Source organism: Natrix helvetica (genome assembly GCF_964273705.1).
Source record: "Natrix helvetica genome assembly, chromosome: 4".
Lineage (NCBI taxonomy): Eukaryota > Metazoa > Chordata > Lepidosauria > Squamata > Natricidae > Natrix > Natrix helvetica.
In genome coordinates this window covers 103,442,709-103,466,765 of record NC_138550.1, presented here as the reverse complement: position 1 = coordinate 103,466,765, position 24,057 = coordinate 103,442,709, and the positions used below count along the sequence as shown (strand labels likewise).

At 41.8% G+C, this 24,057-nt stretch overlaps 1 protein-coding gene across 2 annotated transcripts in view; it reads right to left on the bottom strand.

Moving 5' to 3' along the window:
* The window catches only part of E2F3 (E2F transcription factor 3), a 39,626-nt gene extending 16,092 nt beyond the window's left edge, over nt 1-23,534 (bottom strand). Inside the window, exon 1 of one of the 2 annotated variants that reach the window (XM_081950523.1) lies at nt 22,590-23,534. In XM_081950523.1, coding sequence (XP_081806649.1) covers nt 22,590-22,925 — 336 coding nt within the window. In that variant the 5' untranslated portion in view covers nt 22,926-23,534. Of the gene's footprint in view, nt 1-21,753; nt 21,938-22,589 lie in introns of those variants that run through there. The other variant, XM_081950524.1, reaches the window with a different exon arrangement.
* Between the last annotated feature and the right edge of the window lie 523 nt (nt 23,535-24,057).

Here is a 24,057-nt window from a genome sequence, read left to right as displayed (position 1 = left end):
GGGCAGGTCCCACGTGGGGAACCTGTGGACAGGGGGAGGCCAGAGATTAGCCGCCCCTTTGAGAAACCTCTTGACCAGGGAAAAATGAGCTAGTGAAGAGGAGCCCACTCCCCCCAGAACTGACGATAGAGCGGCCACCTGATGCCGCAAGGTGTTGTGAGACAGACCGCTCTCTAAGCCCTTCTGCAAGAAATCTAAGACATTAGGAATGGTGGCTCTAGTCGGGGAGACCTGATTGTGGGAGCACCACCTCACGAACGCGTCCCAAGTCGAGTTGTAGATGCGATTTGTGGACAGACGCCTGGAAGCCTCGATGGTGCGGATGACCCCTGCGGACAGCTGAGCCGCCCTCAGCAATCCCCGTTCAACAACCATGCGGTCAGATGAAGCCACTGGGGCTCCGGATGGATCAGGACCCCCTGGCGCAAGATCACCTCCTCCCGTGGAATCCTCCACGGAGGGGCCACCGATAGCTGGGTGAGATCCGCAAACCAAGGCCGCCTGGGCCAAAAGGGGGCCACCACTATGACCAGAGCCTTCTCCGCCACCACCTTCCTGATAACCCCCGGGATGAGCGGAATTGGGGGAAAAGCGTACAGGAGACCCGCCGGCCACCTGCTCCTGAGAGCGTCCGTCCCCTCCGCCCCCCAGGACTGAAAGCGAGTGAAGAACCGGGACAGATGTGCGTTCGTCAGAGACGCGAAAAGGTCCACCAGGGGCGCGCCAAACCGCTGGCAAATCCTCCGGAAGAGGTCCGGATGGATCTGCCACTCTCCATTGTCCAGAGTGGCTCGACTCAGCCAATCCGCCTGATGGTTGGAGAGGCCGGAGATGTGTTCCGAGACCAAGGACAAGAGGTGTTGCTCTCCCCAGGTGCCCAGCCTCAGAGCCTCCAGCCAGAGCGCTCGAGACCGCGTCCCCCCCTGTCGGTTGATGTGGGCCTTGGTGGCCACATTGTCCGTCAGAAGGAGCACGTGCCGACCCTCCACCGAGGACCGGAAGTGTTGGAGGGCGAGCCTGACCGCCTTTAGTTCTAACCAATTTATGTTGTGGCGGAGGTCTGTCTGGGTCCACCTGCCCTGATCCAGGCGGGAACCCACCAGAGCTCCCCACCCGAACAAGCTCGCGTCCGTGGTGACTGTCACTCTGTCCGGCTCCCAGAAGGAGCAGCCCATCTGAGTGGCCGGAGATGTCCACCACTGAAGGGAAGCGCGCACCCCCGCCGGGAGACGAAGGGTACGGAGCGAGTTGCTCATCCGGTCCCTATGGAACGGAATGAGCTCCCACTGCAGAGGGCGGAGATGGAGCCTGGCCCACGGAACTATCCCAATGCACGACACCATCTTGCCCAGCAACTGTGATAACGTGAGGACAGAAATGGACCGACTTACGCGGACCTTTTCCGCCAGCTGGCGCAACCCGTCCTGACGGTCCTGAGACAGACGCACCACCCCCTCCTCCGAGTCTATCACCGTCCCCAGATGAAGGATGCGAGTGGAGGGAGACAGATGGCTCTTGGGGAAGTTTACTGAGAACCCCAGGGACTGAAGAGTCCGGATAGTGAGCTGGAGATCTGAGATCGCCTGCGGAAGGGATCCCGCCTGGACCAAGACGTCATCCAGGTAACATTGTAGCCTCACTGGAACAGCCCGAAGGTGCGCTGCCAGAGCCGCCAGCACCTTCGTAAAGGTGCGGGGGGCCGAGGCCAGGCCAAACGGAAGAGCCCTGTACTGATAATGTTGGTTCCTGTGCGAGAACCGTAGGAACCTGCGGTGAGAAGGGAAGATCGGAAAATTCGGCAGCCGCAACGATCTTGAACAGATCTTGGTGCAACCGTTCGTCCTGGATCGGGATGCGATCCTGGAGCTGGTGTAACCACATGACCGTAGCCCGGTTGAAATAAGACACAGCAGTCGCCGCCTTAATGGCCCACGCTGTGGCGTTAAAGTTCTTCCGCAAGGTAAGTTCAGCCCGTTTGTCCTCGGGCTTCAACTTATCAGCTGCGTCCCCAGACACCACTGGGGAAGAAGATACCAGGGCAGCCACCGGGGCGTCAATGGAAGGTAGCTGAATGGCACTCGCAAAGGTCTGCTCCACATTATAGAAGCGACGGTCATTGCTCCCGGGGTTAGGGAAATTGGAAGGACGAGACCACTGATTGGTCAGAACCTCCATGAACAAAGGGGGAGCCGGAATTTCAGCCTTGTTAGTGGCTGTGTTTGAAAACATGGCCTTATCTGGGTCCCTTGGAGGAGGAACCGTAGGGTCACCTGTGCCCACCTTGGTGGTCTTCCTAGCCTTGCTCAGAAGGATCTTGAACATGGCCGGGTGAAAGAGCCCCTTGGGCGGAGGACTCTCGGGCCTAGCAGTCTCCTCATCCTCAGAGAACCCCATACCTTGGGGATTCTCCTCCCCCAGGGCTGAGGCCTCACTTACCATAGACGGAGACGATGCCCTGTACTGGGATCTAGCAGAAAGGGAACCCTTATCTCTTTGTGCAATGCCCCTAGTAATAGCAGTCGAAATAAGCCTCTTAATGTTCTCAGGGAGATGCTCTAGATCCTCCCCCCCTCCATAAGAAGAGCCAGGCCTTTGAGGGGCCAGCCTGCGTGAGGACACAGGTCCCCTGGACGTACCCTCCAAGGGATCTTCCTCATCCTCCCTTGCTAACCTTGGTGAGATAGAGGGGGAAGGGGAGGGAGACTCCCTCCGCCTAGAATACCTGCGGGGCCTGGGTGGAGAGACAGAAGGGGAAGAAGGGCTGAATCCCCTGGGAGAGGATTGGATTGATCTAGGCCTGATGGGCGAACGAGACCTGCTGGCTGAAGCCCGCCCCGCAGACCTGGCCTGCCTTTCGGCCCTGGCAAAAGTCTTTTCCAAAGCCCTATGTCTCCTTGCCTCCTCCCTGGTGGAGGCCCTGGATGGTCGTTGGGCCGTCCCTGGAGCACCCGAGGGATCCCCGGCCCCCTTTGCTTGTTCCCCTCCTGCCAGACCCTCGGCCTGGTCCTGGGAAATGCCCGCATCCCTTTCCATCGCTTACTCACGTGTCCAGTAGTCCAGGGGACGCGTAGAGAAGGCCGCTGTAGGCCCTTTCGGAGCCTGGACCTTCCTAGAAGCAAGGCCTGTGCTAGGCCGACCGCCTGCAAGTAGGCCTGGGGCGAGCTCAGAGTTTGCAGAGGCCCCGCGCACGTGGCGCGATTCAAAATGGCCGCCGGAACACAAGCGCGGCAAAAATAAGCTGAAACCGCGTGGCGCGGCTTCTCCCACCTCCCGCTGCAGCAGCAGCAGCTTTGCGGCACCCTGGGGCCTCACGGCAGTCCCGCACGTACTCCCCCTTCGCTCGCACCTCACACAATTTGAAAAAGATCGCACCCAGGCGAAAACGCCGTTTCTAGCGATCCGCGGCTTTCCCAGCCGCTTTAAACCCTGACTTTTTTCCTTTGGCGCCGAAGGCTGCTTTTAAAACACCTACAAGCCTCGGCGCGGCTGCAGCTGTCCAGAGCCGGCACCCCCGCAGTCCCGGGAGTCGGGCTAGGCTCCGCGCCCTCAGAAGGGAGGCAAGAGCCCCCAAGAGGCCCCCCCCAACGTTTAGAGGCAGACCCTGTCCCTTTGGGCCACAGCCGCAAATTTAAACTGTTGGAAAACAATTTAAAATGCCCAATTAGCCAAATCCAGACCAAATTAAAGTAAATAACTTAATAATTTCCTACCTACACACAGATTCTCAAGTGATTGGACCAAAAAGACTGAGAGGAACAGGAAGGAAAGGAAAGCCAGGAGTATTTAAGCGTTTGCTCTCAGTCTTTGGACCAATCAGGCTATGAGAATACCCACACGTGACCACTCCCCCTCCCACAATGGAAAACATATAAAGGAAAGAATAGTCCTGAATTTCTTTGCCTGGAATATTGTTCTTAGACATCTGGTTAAAACAAAGACAGATTATAGGTTTACAAGACTTATTGATTGACAAGCCACTGATAAGCTACACCAAACAATTGCTAGATGCAACATAAAAGGTCTATGAATATTCTAATGGATGACAAGTTTCAATGTCAAATATTCTGACCTAATCATATCCCTTAAAATTCCTTTTTGTAGAGTTATTTACAAATAATGGTGAAGTCTTAAGATTTTATTCAAGCATATTCAGCAATGACATATGTTGCGAGAGTATTCTAACAGTACAGTAAAGACAGCAAACTAAAAATGCTTCACTGAATCCTTTTCAGAGAGGCCCAATTGTACATCTAAAACAAAGACTGTGTAGAAATGGAAAACATACCAACAGTCATCTGGAAAACATGCAAGTTCAAACTCAGTTTCCCCACTAATCAACTTGTCAGTAAACATCTTTCCGGTCATACACCCACTGATACATTGGTTTAATTATTTCATAAGTAGAAAAACGTTTACTATTAGTGAATTTCAGAAGACTTTACCCACAGACAATTCTAAATATGCTATATGACCAATTTGTTTTTGCCCAGGTAAGTGCATTACTATTATCCTTTAATTATAATAGAATTCTACCTCTTTCAAGCAAAGTTACAATTTCTGCCTCTTCCAAGACTTTGAGCTTTTTTGTTAGTTTGCAGTTCAGGTGATATTTCAGGGTGGGAATGATGGAAAGCAATGGAAGAATTTCAGTTTTGGAATATAGTGTTTTCTATGTGCTTTTAAAATTCACAAAGTTTAACTTCAGAACTGTTGTAGCCTGCTCTGAGAGAGGTGTATGCAGCTTTTATAATGACTCATCACTTTAAAAACACCACTGTCAGCTATGAACTGAAAATGCAAGCCCATAATTACCACTGATAGCAGAAATCTAAGCAGCAACATCTGCAGCTCACATATTCAACATTTTAAAATAACCATCCATCCCCACTGGGATGTCCTACATATACATTGACACTAAAAATCCCATACAATAAAATCAAATTTCCATACTGACTGGGATTCTGGGAATTTTAGTTATTTCATATCTTGTGACATCTGTTTAGGAAAGGAAGCAGAGTATTTTCACATAGTAGTTGTTATCATTAGAGATACTTATGCCTTTCACAATAGCCAATAAGCATTTTCATTATAATTTTGCATTTAAAATATATGCAGACCAATGCTACATGCAAACTAAATAAATATATGTTATGAAAATAAAATCTATGTTATACACAAATCACATAAGGAATATTTTGCTAAACTGATTCAACTTTTTTCAGCCAAGAGCTCGCTCTCTCTCTCTCTCTCTCTCTCTCTCTCTCTCTCTCTCTCTCTCTCTCTCTCTCTCTCTCTCTCTATCTATCTATCTATCTATCTATCTATCTATCATGTTTTCAGCTAATACATATCAGCCAATTGTAAAACTTATGTGTGGATTTATTGTTCAGATATAAATTACAGTGAAATGTCTTTTTAAAAAATGTTTCTTTATGAAAATGAAAGGCAACATCTCCCCCACCCTTTAACTGAGTTACATTTCAGTGGTTCACAAGCCTAAAATACTATAGTCAGTAATGTGAAAACAAAACCTAAAACCAAAATAACTAGTACAATTGCAGAATCTGCCTCTTAAATTTGAATTGGTGCATAAAAACACCCTAAGGATTTAAAGGCAAAACCCATTCTATTTTAGGCCTTCTAGTGTCGAGAAACACTGAATGGCTGTTTTGTCAAGAGATTTTAGTTTCCTGAAAATTAAGTACCACTTGAATTCATTTGCAACAGTAAAATATCACCACCATTATTCTTCCCAGTCCAAAGGGGGCTTATGATATTCCAGCATCATCAATGTAGAGGAACATGGGGAATTTGTGCCGTTATTTAGGAGTACAAAAATATGGGGCCATCATTAAACTGACATAGATTAAAGAGTGAAGGGGAAAGAATATTTTCTGAACAATTCAATATTGTGTCAGGACACCATGAGGTTTATACTTCACTCATAAAGTTGTGTTGGCATATAACTTCAGTATTAGAAAAAGAAGGTGCAGTGTTATTATTGTAGTTATGATTGGTCACATAGTCAGATATATAGACTGGATTTGGTATTTTTGTTCAATCTATTGAGACCTATTATCATTATATTATACACAATGTGAAATTACAGCTTTTAGGTGGTGTTGACCATGCCTCTCCTAATGTTTGCAAGTACACATTTTTCATTTACATCCACCAAGTGTCTTCTACTGTTTCATTATTTTTTCTATAAACATAGTAATATTTTATCGCCACCCATTGTTTCCAGACATTTGATGACCCAACTATGTGGTAATGAATCAAACAACTTTTTTATAATCAATTCAAGACTACATATAAATTGGGTTTTGCAATTTTCCAAAACCATTTTATCAATCAGTTATATTTTTACCTCAGCTTTTCCTTCTTTATTCTTTCTATGCTACTGGAAGGATATATTTTTCCAAGACAGAACAATCTTAATCTTGGATTATCTATTATTCCTGTGTGTAATTTAAAAAAAGTAGGCAAGTATGTTATCAGTTTCCTGATTTTGTTCCTTTCACTGGTTCTTTTAGAACCAGTATGTTTTGTCAATTATTAATCAGTTGCAGTCTTTTTAATGCAATGCTTTAGTAAACTATCTAGCTTTAATCGGATGCAAGCTAGTCAGATATTTAAGCCAAATTTCCAGGAAATATTTTTAATAGCTTTCTCTCACTTAACCATTTCTGCTGTAATTAGCACTTGCATTTGATTTTTGCTAAATTCATCTGCACATTCTTCTATCCATCCAGTATTTTTATTATAGCATTTTTGAAATGTCTATAGATCTATTTGAAACGGTATTGTATTCTTTTTGCTTGGTTTTCCATTTTCAGAATTTTATTTCCATTTATACTTTGATTGAATTGCGTGGTCTGATTGAAACTGTTGATTTTGAATAACTTGGATTATTCATGCCTCAGAGTGTTTGATTTTCCCAGCTATTGCTGTTTTTTGTTGCTTTATGATTTCCAAAGCTTCAAAAAAATTGGTACTAAGTCAATTTTATTAAACTTGTCTTGATTCTTAATAGGTGCTAGGTCTCTTTTGGGACACTACTTTCAACAATGGAAGTCTTATCTTGCTATAGATAATTCTGCATATGCCATAATCTTCCATTTTTCCCCTTGTTAGTGGGTCAGTTCATAGGTTGTGTCAGTGTAGACTGACACAATCTGTTGTATTACTCCTTCTAAGTTATCATTTCTATAATTCACATTAGCTCTTTCCTCCACATTTTGAATGGTTGTTATCTGGCTCTTCATTTTCACAATTTTTCACATTCTCTTTCCGTTCGGCATCCTTTAATATTTTATTTCTATAATAAATCTTCTTTTATCTGCTAAATGTTGTTCAATGGCATTTTAGTGTGGATAAATTCTTTTCCACAGTTCAAATATTCACTTTAAGTAGGCCATCTTAGTTGGTTCCAATTTATCATTGCCAAGTGATAATGGTGCAATTTTCAAACACAGTATACTTTGTCTGCAGTTGTTCTTCTAGTAATCCTACAAGGCTAAGCCCTGGTTGCCCTGCCATAGCTCCCGAGTTCCATTCCTTCTTGTCAACAGATACCCTGGAATTCTAACGCAGCAATCAGCAATCTGGTACAGGATTCTTAATCTGCTTTATTACTATTAAATAGGTTTTTAGATTAACTCTTCTGCTAAGACCTGCCTGGGATGAGTAACTTTTCTAATAGAATATAATACCTGCCATTGTAGATCTTGACTCTGTCAAAGCATCACAAGTCCTCTCCCCCATGACAAGTGGGGATCCATGGAGGGGTTGTTTTATTGCTGCTTATATTATTGAGCCCAATTTTGTTGTTGTTAAATGAGACATTTGTTAAGTACGTTTTGCCCCATTTTATGACCTTTCTTGCCATAGTTGTCAAGTGAGTCACTGCAGTTGTGAAGTTAGTAATATGATTAAGTGAATCTGGGTTCCTTATTAACTTTCCTTGTCAGGTTGCAAAAGGGGCTCACATGACCCTGGGACACTACAAGTATCATAAATACATGCCAGTTGCCGAGTGCCTGAATTTTGATGCCGGTGAGGATGCTGATGGTTGTGTGAAAAATGGTCACATCCATTTTTTCAGTATTGTTGTAACTTTGAATGGTCACTAAATGAATGGTTGTAATTGGAGGACTACCTGTACTGAGCCCTTCCTACAGATCAGGACTAGGTAGGTGTTAAAGATATTGTTGCAGGGTGTCTATTGTTGAACTCCCTTTTCTGAATCCTGCCTGTTCTGTCGCTGTCCAATATTGGTGCTCATGGTTCAAATGTTTATCATATAATTTGCTAACATTCAGAAGATTCATAGACCTATAATTGCACAGATCATTTTATTTCCCTTTTTATAAATATTATTGCCAACCCCATATTTTCTTATCAATGTCAACAGAGATACTAGCCAAAGCCCCCTCTAGTTGCAAGTATTATTATTTCAGGCAAAAAGCAATCAACAGCTACAGCTTTGCTCATCTTAAGCAATTGGTTTACTTCTTGCACAGAGGATACTAATTTTACTCCCGGCCCAGATTGATCTCATTCTCATTTGTGTTACTACCAGAGTCCATGTAAAATATTCCCAGATTTAAAATGCCATTTGATTGAGAGACTGGGAGTAGGAGGGGAGTGAATGGTTTACCAAATTACTCTGGTAATTTGCCAGAAGTGAAAGAAATCTCTCTTCTTGACGCATTGAATTAATTTCTGCATGTCTCCTTGTTGCCAATTCCCCCCCCCCTTTTTTTAGGAGGGACCGAGCATTTAAGTTCAATAAGGAAAATATTGGCTCTCAGGAGATTGTTTAATCTTCCTACTTACAGTCTGACGTAATATTTTCAGCTGTGCACAATCCTGATGCAACTATTTTTTGTTCTTTACATTCCAATTTAAGTGACACATTAGCTAAACCGTATACTGTAAATCTGAACATGCTTTGAGAGACTTGGCTAGCAAGTGTGCTCAAATTTCTAGGTTAACTCTGCCTGCCAGTCATTCTAGGACCATTTTAAAATTACTTTTGTTCCATCTATTCATACCTCTGCTGTTGTTTTGCAACTATGGGGTGTCGATTGCATCTGTTCTTACGGGTTCATGACATCAGAGGTGGCATTCAGCAGATTCTGACCAGTTCTGGAGAACCGGTAGCAGAAATTTTAAATAGTTCGGAGAATCGGTAAATACCACCTCTGACTGGCCCCGCCCCCATCTATTCTCTGCATCCCAAGTCCCAGATGATTGGCAGGGAATGGAATGGGGAGGGAATGGAGATTTTACAGTATCCTTCCCCTTCCATGCCCAAGCCACACCATGCCCATCAAGTCACGCCCATAGAACAGGTAGTAAAAAAAAATTCAATCCCATCACTGGATGACATAATTAGTATTAGGGGAGTGATGATAGCTGTATAATTGAGAATTTACCTCTATCCACTATAAGGCATTTAGGAGGTAACATGACAGATGGAAGGGTTGACTGCTGATCTTCTCCCTGCCCTCCCCCCCAATTCTGCAGTGTGATCTCCATTTAGGGAGCCATTGAGTTTTACATTACATATTCTAACAATAAAACACAATTACAGTTTAGCAAATATATATATATATATATATATATATATATATATATATATATATATATATATATATATATATATATATATATATATATATATATATATATTCATTCATTCATTCATTCATTCATTCATTCATTATTCATTCATTCATTCATTCATTCATTCATTCATTCATTCATTCATTCATTCATTCATTCATTCATTTAAGGTATCTTAGAGGTCAGTGATGTGTTTTATTCCATTTCCCTGTTGCCAGTATCAAATGGCGGCTTCATCACCAATATTTATGAATGTGCTCTGACTTCATGTTCTTCTTGCCTCCCCCACCATGCTGTACCCTATGTGGAACAGCAAATTTATGTTAATATTGTTCAATGCAATTCCATCAGCAGAACTGGTATCAGTGGGAGTGATTTTTGGCAACAGCACATATAATTTGTTTAGGATTTAAATCCAAATGGCATGTTCAGTATATTGAAGCAATGCAATCTAAAGGCATTCATATTCTTAGCAGTTCTTGTAATAACCAGTAAATTTTTCCTGAAACTTGGAAGAAATGTATGAGTAGAACAATAGCAAAAGTAATCTTACTGGGGAAAAAACTGAACTGCAATTATGCATATTGAGTAATAGTGCCCCATTTTGGGGTATTATCCTTTCAGTGATGTTCAATACTGTCAATAACCTACAGAATGATTCTTTACATTCTTGTTGGGCTTCTTCCATGGATTGTAAACAATTGAATACATTTAAGTTATCCAAAATGGCTTCTGGAGTAAAACAGAAGCATTTTTGGTATTCTGGATACTTACCAACTTAAATAATTTTATTTCCTATGGACTTGCAATTTAACAACTGGAGGTATACATGTATTACTACTATGACTCATGTTGAAACTTTGATTTTACACTTCAAGTTTCAGAATATAATTTTATGGTTATATACCGGTACTTTAAAATACATGTTCTGAGAGTACAGTTTTAGACAGTTTCTGGAAATCATAATATTTCAGAAAGAAGCAGAACCCTAATGAAGTGGGAATCTCACAAGCATAAACCTTGGAAAATAATACTGAATATTCTAATCTCCTCCTTCTGTCCCCCTCTCTTCATTATCATTGAAGTCACAAAACTGCATTCAACACAAGGAACTGAGAAATTGCAGCAAAAAGCAGGAATAGTGAGAAAAGATAGTTTGGAATTTCTACATCAAAACATTTAGTTGTAAATACTTATTTGACAAGACATCTACCGTATGTGGAATTATTTCCCAATGTCAAAAAATAGAACAAAGATAATTAAATAATAGACACTTTAAAATGAAATTTTCCTTTCACATAAATAAATAATCTTTCAATAATAATTTCAAATTTCTATTCCAAAAGATTTTGGCATATCTCTGAGGTACCACAGGCAAATACAAAATGCACCTAGGAAATTTTGATTTTTCATTTTAAAGCTGACAATTTTTATAAACTTTTAAAATTAAGGGTATATTTGTTTTAATTGAATCTTATACTGAAAGAAAAATGTATTGTGATTAAATATAAGCATCACTACAGATGCTTTTAAGAAATGATGTCTATCATACTTAGCCAATAAAAATGAGAATAGCTTTAGTGGAGTTCAATAGAAGAACTAAACAAAACAGAACCCAAACAAAATAATATCTTAAATTTACTCATCTGTGATTTTGCAGTCATCCATGTATGACTCGTGAATGAATTTGATCACTTTGTAAACTGGTTGCAACATGCATTTGTTCACCTATATCAATCTCAGTCACCTATAGATCAATAGTGGCCTTCAAATACCACACAACTCTCCAGTCACCTATTTTCAGCTCTAATTCTCACATAATGGTACTGAAACTGGGTAGCAAATTTTTAGAGTCTATGAGCTCCAAAGAGGCAGAAATGAAAGTCCCACACAGACTATGGGGCAAAGCATTACTGACCCACCCATTCATCCAAGATAGCTCATGCACCTGTTTATAGACAATTATTATTTTTGCCAGTAAATAAGTTCTGCTCTGTTTTCTTGACATACATCATATACATACATATAGCTGATCTGTATGGAAACCTAAGCATGCAGGCTGCATGAAGTCTCCCAGGAAGAACTAAAATTTGTCTTTTTTTTCTTCCTTCCCTTATTTCAGGATTAGAGTTATGGTAGGGGGGAAATTAGGCTTAAAGTATTCATTATTCCCATTCCCATAATTAGCCACTTTTTCATATTTGCAGAAGTTTAAAGATTAATGCTGGTTCCTGAATCTTTTACAAGGTTTAAGACATTCATTTTGGTTTTTGTAAAAAAAGAAAAAGAAAATCATGAAATACACAAAACTATTCAGCCCTGCCAATCTGGCTGAGATCACTTTATTGCTCTGCCCACTTATCACGCTCAAATAGGAAAGATATGGGATAGCAGCATACCGAAAGTACAACTTTGAAACTGTGTATCACTTGATTTGTAGAGTTTTCCAAAAGTAGGAAATGTGAGCCCTAAGGCAGCTTCTCAGTCCTTTTTGGTGGCCTGAGCAGCAGCACCCCCCCCCCCCTAACACAACTATCAAAAATTGCTGGTATGGTTTCCTGATAAGTCTATCGTTTTGAAGAGCGAACTACACTAATATTCTAATAATAGATAAGACTCATTACATTTTCATGATATGGAGCACCTTTTGGATATCTTAATATAGGAAATCTGGATATCTTAAGACAGGAAAAGTCTCACAAGCTTCAGAGCTTTATTCTCTTTCTAGCATTGATGTTACTTCCAGTAGCTGCCTTGATTCCCCCACCACCACCACCAAAATTCTCATATTTAGCAAGATTTACTGAAGTAATGGGAAGCTACTACAAAAATTCCAAAAACAGAATTAATTAAAATTAAAATCAATATATCTCTGTATTCACTATAGCAAAGATTTTCTGATTTTCTAACAGCCTTCCTGTGCTGTGGCACAAGGGAGTTTTCTTTTTTGATAACAGAAGTTTATTGCTGCCAGTTTGCATAATCCAGCTCTCAACTATTATATTATTGTGATATATATACTCAGCGGTATCCTCAACAAACCAAGGTTTTGTCAAAATGACAAAATGTACATCATTCAAGTTCTATCCCTTATGTACAACTCTGTAGGATCTGTGTCGTTGCCCATTCCCTACCCATCCTATTTTCTTTCTTCAATACCTCATCAAGATAAAATAAAAATCTTAACTTAAAGCAAGACTGCATTATTTGTATGGCATTGTTTCAATATCCATTTTCCTCTTCTGATTGACTTCTGCAAGAAGTTAATTTTTAAAAATGGCATTTGGTTAAATCTACTAACTGTACTTTGTTTATAATCCTGAAAGAGAATTGCAAGCAGTAGATTGTGTTGCTAAATCAAGAAATAAGACTCATTTAAAAAGAGTTAAATTAATCCTGAGTAATTTAGAGTTACATCAGGATTAAACACAACTTTCTCTGAACAGGTTTTAGCACAAGTTGTAAGTTGTATTCTAACTGTTTTTTCTCATTCGATATGACCATAGGGGGTACTATCTAATGTGCTTTTGCCAAATATATTGTTGCCAATCCTAGATATATATTTTTTAACTTGGATTGTATCTCATTTCCATTTCAACTACTGACACAAAAGCAATTCCACCAGAAGCTTTGGGTTGTAATTTTTGGCATTATAGTCACCTAGAGTCCCCCCCCGCCCCCAATGAGATATGCATGTCACTGCATTTATTTGGTTTGCCAGCTGTGCCCACATTCTGAGTTATACGGTAGAATGAACTGTTTCTTATCTAAGCTTTACTGCGCATGTCACACATTCCATACCTTCACTTTACTTCTTTTCTTTTGTCCGTCTGCCAAGGCAGACAGGAAATTTGCCAAGATGTAATTATTTAGCTAGTAAGTTTGTATTTTTACTTTCTTTACAATAAAATGTTTTTCTTAGAATATACCTCGGGTTTATTTTGCTTATTTAAAAAGTATGCTTCAAGGAAATGCCACGATTCATACCTCGTTAATTTACAGGGCTGAATTCACACCCTGACATTGCAGTATATAAATTTAATAATAAATACATACTACTACTCTCTATTTCAATGTGCAGTTTCCACAATATATACCCTGCCATTCTTTTGCATTTCCATTCTAAATACTGCCAGAAAAATCAAACTCCTCAAAATAAAATATTATTAGCTAGTTTAGATCTTCTCAGGAGATCCTGATATGATGGGGTGACTTAGAAACTTCAATGACTTATGTGAATTCTTTGCAGTAAAGGGTCACCCTTGCAGGGAAGTTCAAAATATAAGAGATGAAGCTAAGTGGTAGTTCATAATGTGAATAAAAGAGCAAGCTGGGATCTACAGGCATGAGAAAGGTCACCCATGTAAGAGAAGGAATTCCAGAACCAGATAAAGAAACTAACTGTACGGACATGGCAGAAACAATTATCCAAGTTTGGGTGCTAAAGGTTTAGCCTGTCAAATTGGACAGCACTCCTCTACTTATTACAAAGCATGTAGACTATTCACAAGTAAATCTGGTGATGACATGGCCAAATTAAACCAACAAGATCTTAATGGTGCCTATGGTAATTTTACAGGGACATGAACAATCAGAATATTCAATGTGAAAAGGATAAACAGGGAAAATCCTGATGTTATCAGAATAGTAATGAAGTAAATTAATGTTTTAGGAAAAAGTAAACAGATGGCCCTTAATAGTGGCATGAGACCATGTGAAGAAATAAAGTATTAGTATAACAAAAAAGACAATGTTAAACATATTTGGTTATAACCCAGTACATGATTGGATCATAGCTATTATAAGTAATGAATATTCTTTGAACATCTGTGTAATGCTAGTATATATGCCCACTACAAATATAACATGGGAGACACTGAGAATTCTATGGCACAGTGCAAAAAGTGCTAAAGACAACATCAAGGAAGGATGTAGTAATAGTTAACTGAAATGCTGAATGTGGAGAAATGGTACAATCTGAAATTACAGGAATATTTAAAATGGGCAAATGTGATAATGTAATGCAAAAAATAGGTCAACACAACAGTTTATTGCTAACACCACAATATGCACCAAAGACAAATTCCATGTGTATCCAATCACATTTGGCCAATAAAGAATTCTATTCTATTCTATTCTATTCTATTCTATTCAAGAGACTTAAACACAGGCTTTGTATTGATGGACAACCTTAAAATCATTAAGTAACAAAAATGAAGAAATGTAATCAACCAAAAAACTTCCCAAAGTTTTAAACAGGGAAAGACATCCAAATCAGCTTCAAAACAAGCTATCATGTTAACCAAGGAAAAATAAAAGGATGAAAGTCTTGGACAACCAAAATGGCAAATAATGACTTAAAACAGCTTTTCAACTTCAACTAAAAGTACAAGAAAATGCACCTGAATCAAAAAATATCAATGGGGGGGGGGGATAAAGATATGTATTTTTAAGAGTGGGAGAAATCACAAGGACATTTAAAACTATCATAGGATCTCATTAATAACCACAAAAGAGAACAGAGACAAATAAGGTTCAAGTGAGATGGAAAGCCTATATTAAAATCCATGATAAATGAGATTATTGAAGTTATACATATCCTCTATAGATCCAATGATGCAATGTAAACTATGCCTTCAAAACGGAGTAAGTTCAAGTATTGTTTTACTTAACTTTATATTTTGTAGGTTCTGAAATATATTTTAGCTATATTTCTATTTATTAAATATATTTGTGCAGCCACCCATTTTGCAATAATGACTCTGGGCAGCTATCATTTAATTCTATATATTTGTTATTGATTTATTTTAAAATTGCTCTTTTCAGTAATAGAAAATATGAGATCAGATAATTAATGTAAGATTAATAAAGAAAACAAAAATAGGTAGTTTTTCTTTGCTTTATAGACTACAGCAATGCCTTTCATAGTGTTAATCATGCCAAAATATAAAATATATTAAGACTCTTGTCTCTGTCCTAATATTTGATTATTCTTCTAATAATCTTTACAATTGAATAAAAAGCTACTATGAGGTTAGAAAAACGGAGGTTTGGAATAGCAAATGAGAGAAAATAAGAATGTATATTGTTCCTATAGTTGTTTAACTCAATACAGCAAATGTTGTTAGAGTATGACAGCTGAGATCAAAAGTCCAAAACAAGGATAAGTTTGAGATGTGTGCAATACCATTTTGTTAACCAAGTTAAAAAGAATCATTATGAATTCCCTTTTGACTTTATATTCTTAACATGAATATTAAAGATAAAAATGTCAACCAGTGTAAGTATATAGTAATGCGAAGGTGATAATTTTGGGAAGGGGGAAATAGCTTATGGGTAGAGCAGGAATAAGAGTGAAGAAAAAGGAGAATAATTGTAGGCGGAGAAAGGGAAACACCAATTTAAGTAAGATCATACAAGATAAGGGTATTTGAAGGATAAAGTGGCAACCAAGATTGCAATAGTTTAAATAATGGTCCTCCCAGTGGCAATGTGTCTGTAAAATCTGGACATTATGAAAAAATGGTAGGTAGCCATCAATCTTAAATTATGGATCCAAAGATAACATGAAGAACCAGTTGGCTCATCCTGCAGCAATGCTTCCTGAAGGCAATAACTAGCAAATAGAAACTATTTTGTGATGCTAGCAGATGATGGGCTAGAACAAAGGTGTTCAAACTTTTTAAACAGGGGGTTAATTCATGGTCCTCAGACTGTTGGGGGGGGGCAGACTGACTGGGTGGGTGTGGCTAGGTGGTCATGTGGCTGGGTGGTCATGGCTAGGTGGTCATGTGACTGGGTGGGCATGGCCAACTTAGCAGTCCATTAAACAATACATTAAATTAAACTTTAATGTGTTATGCTCTTGGGGGTGGAAAGCTGGTTAGTGAAGGAATGCGGCTGCCTTGAGGTGTGTGTGTGTGTCTTTTTCTCTCCCCCCCTCCTCTGTTTGGAGGCTGGGGAGGCCAAAAACGGGCCCATTTTTGGGTTCCTCGGCCTCCAGAATGTGGGTCAGGGTTGATGGGCAGGTGGGGCAGCCTTGTGGTCCCTCATGGGCTGGATCAATGGCTTCGGCAGGCCATATCCGCCCCCCGGGCCGTAGTTTGAGAACCCCTAGGCTAGAATATGATTATGATTGGCAGATATAAGGGGAACAGAAAAAGGGTAATACAATGCATAAATAAACAGACCAAAATGTATAAAACTGTCCATGATCTAGGTCCGTGATGGCGAACTTATGGCACGTGTGCCAGAGGTGGCACACAGAGCCCTCTTTGTGGACATACGTGCCATCACCAGCTGCTTTTCTGGTTTCCAGCCAGCTGGTCTTCGCAGGTACCGGAGCGCTGCAAAAGTGGCCTGAAAACAGCAAAAAACCAGGCTGTTTTCTGGACCATTTTCAGGCCATTTTTCGGGCTGTTCTTCAGGCCATTTTCAGGCCTGAAAATGGTCTGAAGACCAGTCCAGAAAACAGACCGAACAATGGCTAAAAACCAGGTGTGCTGGCCAGCTGTTCTTCATGTTTCTGGTGCTCCATGTCTGTGCCGAAACCCAAAGACCAGCTGGACTTTGTGGGCATGTGCACCAGGCAGCTGGTGTTCGGATTTGCAGCACTCCAGTGTGTGCACATGCACTCCAGTTTGGGCACTCGGTGCCGAAAAGGTTCGGCATCACTGATTTAGGTTATAACTTGAGGTAGGTCAAAACAGTATTTATCTATACAGTCACATCGTTTATGGTTATGTGTAAAAGAAAACAGAAAATAAGTTTGAGTAAACCATGGTTAATGTATTCATAGGTAAAGATGAGAAGCAAACTCACACTGCTTTTATTTGGGTGATAAGAGTAAACTTTTCCAGTGGTACTTACAAGTACTTGACTCTCAGCTTTTAATCAGTCAGATTTTACATCTATTTGCCTCTATACATCAAGGTTACAGATGGGCAAAAATCCCGTTCCTTCTTTAATTTCTATGTGAAGTATTGACAGCATGAAGAACCTTTTTATTGGGTATCTGCACCAATTTATTGCAAGCATGAACATAACCATCTGCCTGATGATCTGCAAATATGTGTTTTAGATAGCCAAAGGAAGCTTCTGCAAAATGTACAGTAGCTCTCCTCTTCACCCACTTTTAGGTTAGTGATGTATCACAGATGACTAATTTTGATATTGCTGATCTGCTTGTATCTATGCATTGTGCAATTGTCTGCAAAGCTGACATTTTAAAATCTTAAGCAGCATTTTTTGATGCCAATAATTTCCCACCATATATCATTTAAATAAGAAAAATGCATATTGTGAGATTGTAATCAGCAGTTTTCTTGATCTGAGGAAATATAAGCTAGATACTTTAACATTTGAAACTGTCACACCACTGTTGTAGATGTTTGCTTTAATTCATCCATGTGAATTCTAACATACACCCTGAGTGTCCCTTCTGTTCCTCATCTATCAAGTAATATGCATATAGAATCCCATTTTTTCATGGATGTGTTTTGGCATTTATGTTCACACACATTTTTCCAGCTTCTATTCATTTCTAGAGCAGAAAATGAACCTGAAGCAGTTGCTAAAAATATGGAAGGACCAAATACTGTTATTTTTTCTTACTGCATGTAAATACATACAACAAAGATAACAAGATACAAAAATAATGCCCTAGTTAATATGCAGGTAGTCCAGGGGTGTCAAACTGTCAGCCCGTGGGCTGGATGGTTCACACGGAAGTCACACCTACACTTTCCGCAAAGGGGAAAAACGCCATAGTACATCATGTTACATGACAGCAACATGAGGCTGCGAGTTTGACAACCATGAGATAGTCCTTGAATTAGGATTGTAATTAAGCCCACAATTTTAGTCATGTCGTGATCATTGTAAAGTAGGTGATCACTTGACTGTACCCAATTTTACAACCTTTTATGCAGCAGATAAATGGTCATTAAGCAAACCCATTGTTCGTTATGGGGCAGTTTTGGTAGATGAGAAGGTCATTTTTGGGATCTGTCATACCTTCAAACACTTTTAAGTTGAGGATTACCTGTACTTCATTTTAGTGAGGCTGTTGTACTTTTTTTTCTTGGTATAAAGGTAAAGATAAAAGTTTTCCTGTCCAGTCGTATCCAATTCTAGGGGGCTGTGCTCATCTCCATTTTTTTAGCTGAGGAAGCCAATGTTGTCTGAAGACACTTCCGCGGTAATGGCCAGCATGATAATACGCCGAGGTGCACGGAAGGCTGTTAAAGTGGTACCTATTTATCTCCTTATATTTGCATGCTTTCAAACTGCTAGGTAGCAAGAGTTGGGGCAAGTAACGGGAGCTCACCCCATTGTGTGGTGCTCAGACTTTGAACCTGGGTTGTCAGCTTTCCAACCAATAAGACCTCCATCATAACTGCTGAGTCATTGTTTCTTGGTACTATATGTAATTCAAACTCAGCTGTGTACAGATTTTTCTTGACACTGAGAGGGGTCCTTCAAGGATACCTTGAAAGCTGCAACTGCAAACTATGACTAAAACTGCTTTATTTATCTGTGTGATTTATATGGTCATTGATCTCACACAGGTGACTCTGGACAGTATACAAAAATTAAGAACAAAAATATTTCACAACATATAACTCTGATGCCCAAGGATAAACAAACTAGCACACCAGTAGTAGCAAAGCTGATCTGAATTCCTGACCCAAAGGCCTGGATAAACAGCCATGTATTCAATGCAAAACAGGGTGGAGGCTATCTGAATCTCTGGAGGAAGTCCTGTTCCATAGGGCAGGTGCTCCTACTGAGAAGGTATGACTTCAGAGTTCAAGAAACCGTTTGATAGAAGAGATTTAAAACATGTCCCTTCTATTAGATCTGGTGAGATGAGCAGAGATGGAGAAAAAGTGATCCTAGTGAACACACTGAAACTATAATGGGATTCTAGGTATGGAAATCACAACCTATATGGAAAACATCAAGTTGGATAAGGATACCTTACTCTTCATTACGGGACTTAAGTTATCATGGCAGTCATGATGATTAGAAATACAAAATGTGTCTGAACAGAAGGAACACTGCAACATAGATTGTACACTTGCTTAATACTGTAATTTTAATAGCTACAATTTAGGATACTGCCATAAGAATATAAATTGACTGTTCTTTAATTTAAAAAAAGATCTGCACAAACCCATTATTAGAAACAAATATCCTAAGCAGATGGTCATCTGTTATTCAACAGATTTAAGTTCATGTATCCACTATGTCATGGGTTGTTTAAATCATAACTTGTGAATATAAAAGTGAATATCTCACACTAAACCATTCATAGATGCATAATGTGCAACCTTCCAGAAGTTGCTGTAACTAGCACAGCCAGCAGAAAGAAGTTTTGATTCAGTAACATCTAAAAGTCTTCGTATTAGGAACCCATGCAACACAGTTTATTATAAAAGTGGAACATGGATTAATACAAAGTACTTTTATTGAACTAATAAATATTATTCAGAGAGAGTTGGGCAAACATTTTTTTAGTATTTGACACAAATTAGATATGTTTAGAATTATTTGCATAACTCTGATTGTGCCATCAGGGTTTTCTTTCATATCACATCTCTAACCCATACACAGAAATGTACATCATACTTTTTAGGAAAGAAATTTAAATCACTGCTCTCTTGTTTTCATTTTTCTATTTTTACTGTTTCATATTTTCATTCTTATTACAAAAACATAAAACTGAATATGCATTTTTAAAAAGGTGCTAGCATAAGCCTAATTGCTTTAATTGGTTTTAAGTAATAAGACAGTTTCAATTGTTAGCCCTGATTATCTATGACACAAACAATGTATGATTTGTTTTTGCTCTTCCTGGCTACAGCCTTCGCTAGAGTGAATTTCCCTAGCCAAGGCAAACCAAACAGATATAATTAAAAAAAAACAAGTCATATAGGGACACAGATATTGACCTTTTAGCTTCAAAGAATGGCTCGAGAGGTAAACCATATGACATAGCTAATCATCCAAACATATATTATGATGGGAAAAAGAAAAAGGAATGCAAAAGGCCCACAACCAACAGCATATGCTTGCTGGGAAGAAGCTTCGCAGAATAAATCTGTGTAGCCTTCTGACTGTACCTGTGAAAGGCCTTGAAATCTAATAAGCCTCGCCAGAAAAGGTTTCTGAGCAAGGCCCAAGATGGGGTGGCCTAGAATTCAAGACCACAGCCATTCTCTTCATTTTATTTTCCTTACCTATATTGCCTCCCACTTGTCCAAAGGGGAAAGCTGTATTTTCTTTCTGTCTTCCCCCATATCTCCATTCTGCGCTTTTATCCAAATTTTCATTCGGATGACAAGTGTATTTGTTTACAACAAGCAGGAATGTAGGGGGTGGGGTGGGAGGGGGTGGAAGAACTTCCAAGAACCATTTCAGAAAAAAGCAAGGAGGGGGCACAAGAAGTTAAATTATTCCACAACATCCAAACATTCTCACACTTCTTAGTTTAACCCAACAGGGTTTTCCAACTAATCCCCCCTCCCCCAACACCCCCAGTTACCCTTTGCTCTCCTCAGGGTAACAGCCAAGACACACAATCAAATTATACTTAGCAGGAAAGGGGGGGGGGGTTGAAAGTTGAGGAACAAGAAAGGGAAGGCTTCATTTGGAAGGCTACCCACCTTGCCTCACCCAAACCCCCTAAGATATTTCAAATATATAGTATAAGCAGGCAGGCAAAAACGGTGGCTGGCCTGAAGCAGTTACTAGAACCGGCCAACTTTGAGGGAGCCATCTCCAGTGACAGCAGAAACGCCAGAACTCAACTCCAGAGGAAAACATGAGGGGGGGGGGGAGCGAAGTGCGGGGGTTTCCATAACGGTAATTTTAGCAGAAGGGAATCCTAGGGCCACGAGGGGACACTTTGGGTGGGTGGGGGGGGGGAAACTTAGTAACCCCAACTTCACATCCCCTCCCCGGAAACAGAAGAGAGGGAGCCTTTCCCTTGAGGGGAATTTCTGTTGGGCGAGCGGAATCTCCTTACTTCGGGAAGCGACTGTTCCAGGCAGCACCTTAACTGCCCCACCACCACCACCACGACCCCCTCCCCCCCAACACGCTTCCCTAACCTACCTGCTGCAGGGGCATTTCCAAAGCCTAACAATGCCCCCCCCTCCCCTTCCCGACAGCTCCAAGAGTTGAGAATCGGGAAGGGCCGCGTGTCTGTGGGCGAGAGAGGCGGCGAGGCGGGCACAGGCGCGCACCCTGTTGTGTTATGTGTGCAGTTCTGTGTGGTTGCTCAGGCCAAAGGAAGGCTCTGGTGTGTCCCCCCTCCCCCCCGCTCGGATCAGCGCCCCCTCCTTCCCTCTCTCTCTCTCTCCCTCCTTCGCCCGGCTCCCAGTCACAAACGCGGCCTCGGCGCACGTGTGCGAAACGTCACCACCGAGTCCGGGGGTGAAGCGAAAAAGCGACCAGCGGGACAGAGAACCTTCCTCTTCCCCACGGCCATGCTGCCTGCTCAGACCCTGACCCCCCACCGCCGGGGAGAGCAAGGTCGAAACCCGGCCGGCCTTCTGGCGCATTCACACGAACCACGCCGCCAGAGCCTTAGTTCTCCCGTGCCAGGGCGCTGCTTCCAACGCCGGCCTCTTTGTTCCTGCTTTAAGGCAAAGGAAGGGGACTGTCCCCCTCCCCCAGTAATCCCCCCCTTAATCGGAGAACTATCACCCTCGAGGTGTACTTCGATCAGTTGGGGACGCCCTACTTGTCCCCAATCCCCCCTGCTGCTGGGTCATAGTGGCTTCCCGCCAGGGGGAAAGGCAAGAAAAAAAGATAAAAGTTTGTGGCACTGGGGAGAGACGTCGCATACAAAAGCGGCCACGGCACCCTTCTTTCAGGGAGCGCACCCCCGTCCCGCAGCGTAGAAAGGAAACTCAGCCCTCCCCCAGAGACCGGGAAGGAGGTATTACCAGGGATCGGCCTCCGCTTTCACTGGCGGGATGCACCAGCACCACCCGTCCGGCGGGCCCGTGCGGGGTGCAGCACAAGGAGGTGCCTCCGCCGCTCACGAGACTAGGCCGAGCGCCCTCCACCGCGCCACAATCAGCCCCGGGAAAGCTGGAGCCCCAAGTCGCCCCCAGCGCGGATGCCCCGGAACTGCTGTGCAACTGAATGAAAGCGCTGGTGGCGACGGCAGGAGCGAAACGAGCTGGGAGGCTGACGGCAACCGCGGGGCTCCCTCCGGGATCCATGGGAGGCGAAGCCGACCAAGCCGAGAGGCCGTGCGGGTGGAGTCCCCTCCGCATCCTTCTTGGGTGAATGTGCACCCGGAGCCGAGTCTCCTCCCACCCCTTTCGCTCGCCACCCCTTCCCCCCGGGCCTTCCCGAGTCTTTAGCTACTTAAGGCCCGGGCCCGCCTCTAAATGGTCCAGGCTGCGGATCCCGGGGTAGGGTCCAGCTTTAGGATAAGATGTTGCTAAGGCGAAAGAGCCCGCATTATGGGCAGATGCGGCGGATGGATTTTGCGGCCACTCCCGCTGTGTGGGGCTAGCTGGAAAATGGCTCCAGGAAGCAGCGGCAGCTGCCGCTGACAATGAATAAAGAGAAGGGAGAAGGGTTACGCGCCAAGAGCCTCCCGCGAAACTCAGATTTCCCGCTCGCTTTTCAAATCAGATTTGCATAGCTCCGCCCTTTCAGCGTGCCGAGCCTGGATCGTGAACCCATTGGTCTGCTCCCTCTGCCAGGTCTCCCAATCGGGAGAGTCTTGGACACTTTGCCAGTTTCTCATTGGATCGTTAAGGCACGGGTTTGCCCTGTTTTGCATTGTCCTTGCCGATTGGTTGATTAGTTGGGGGATTCCCTTTCGAGATGCCGGGATTCCGGACTTTTAAAGCCGAGACCTCCCACCGTTCGTCTTTATTCCTTTCCGAACTTTTCTCCTGTTTTACCGGTTTGCACTGAAAATGAGTCACAGGCTTAGAACTGAACTCAGTGGATTGCTAGAGCATTAAAAACAAAATCTCCGATATCCAAGCTACGATTCGGAAGAAATTAAACTGGAACGGCTGCTTGAAGAATATTGTAATTTATGCCACAATTAAACTTTTAATGACTACAAGATTTACCCCTCCCTTTCCTTTGGTCATCTGATAGGTATCTGACCTTGTCGGTAGATCACTAAAGATTGCTAATAGAAACAAAATTATCCCCTGGAAGTACAAATTCAAATTAAATTGCTTAAGTGACTAAGCATAAAAACCCTCATTTTGTTTGGAAGATCTGAGGACAAATTGCTTTCTGGCATTCAAACAGTTGGTGGACTCAGAATTAATGGCAATTTGCGCTAGGTTCTATTTGATAAAGAGTTCTGATTTAGACTGAAAAATACAAAGTTGGGCCTACATACCTGAATTAGATTTACCATACTTTGTGGCAGAT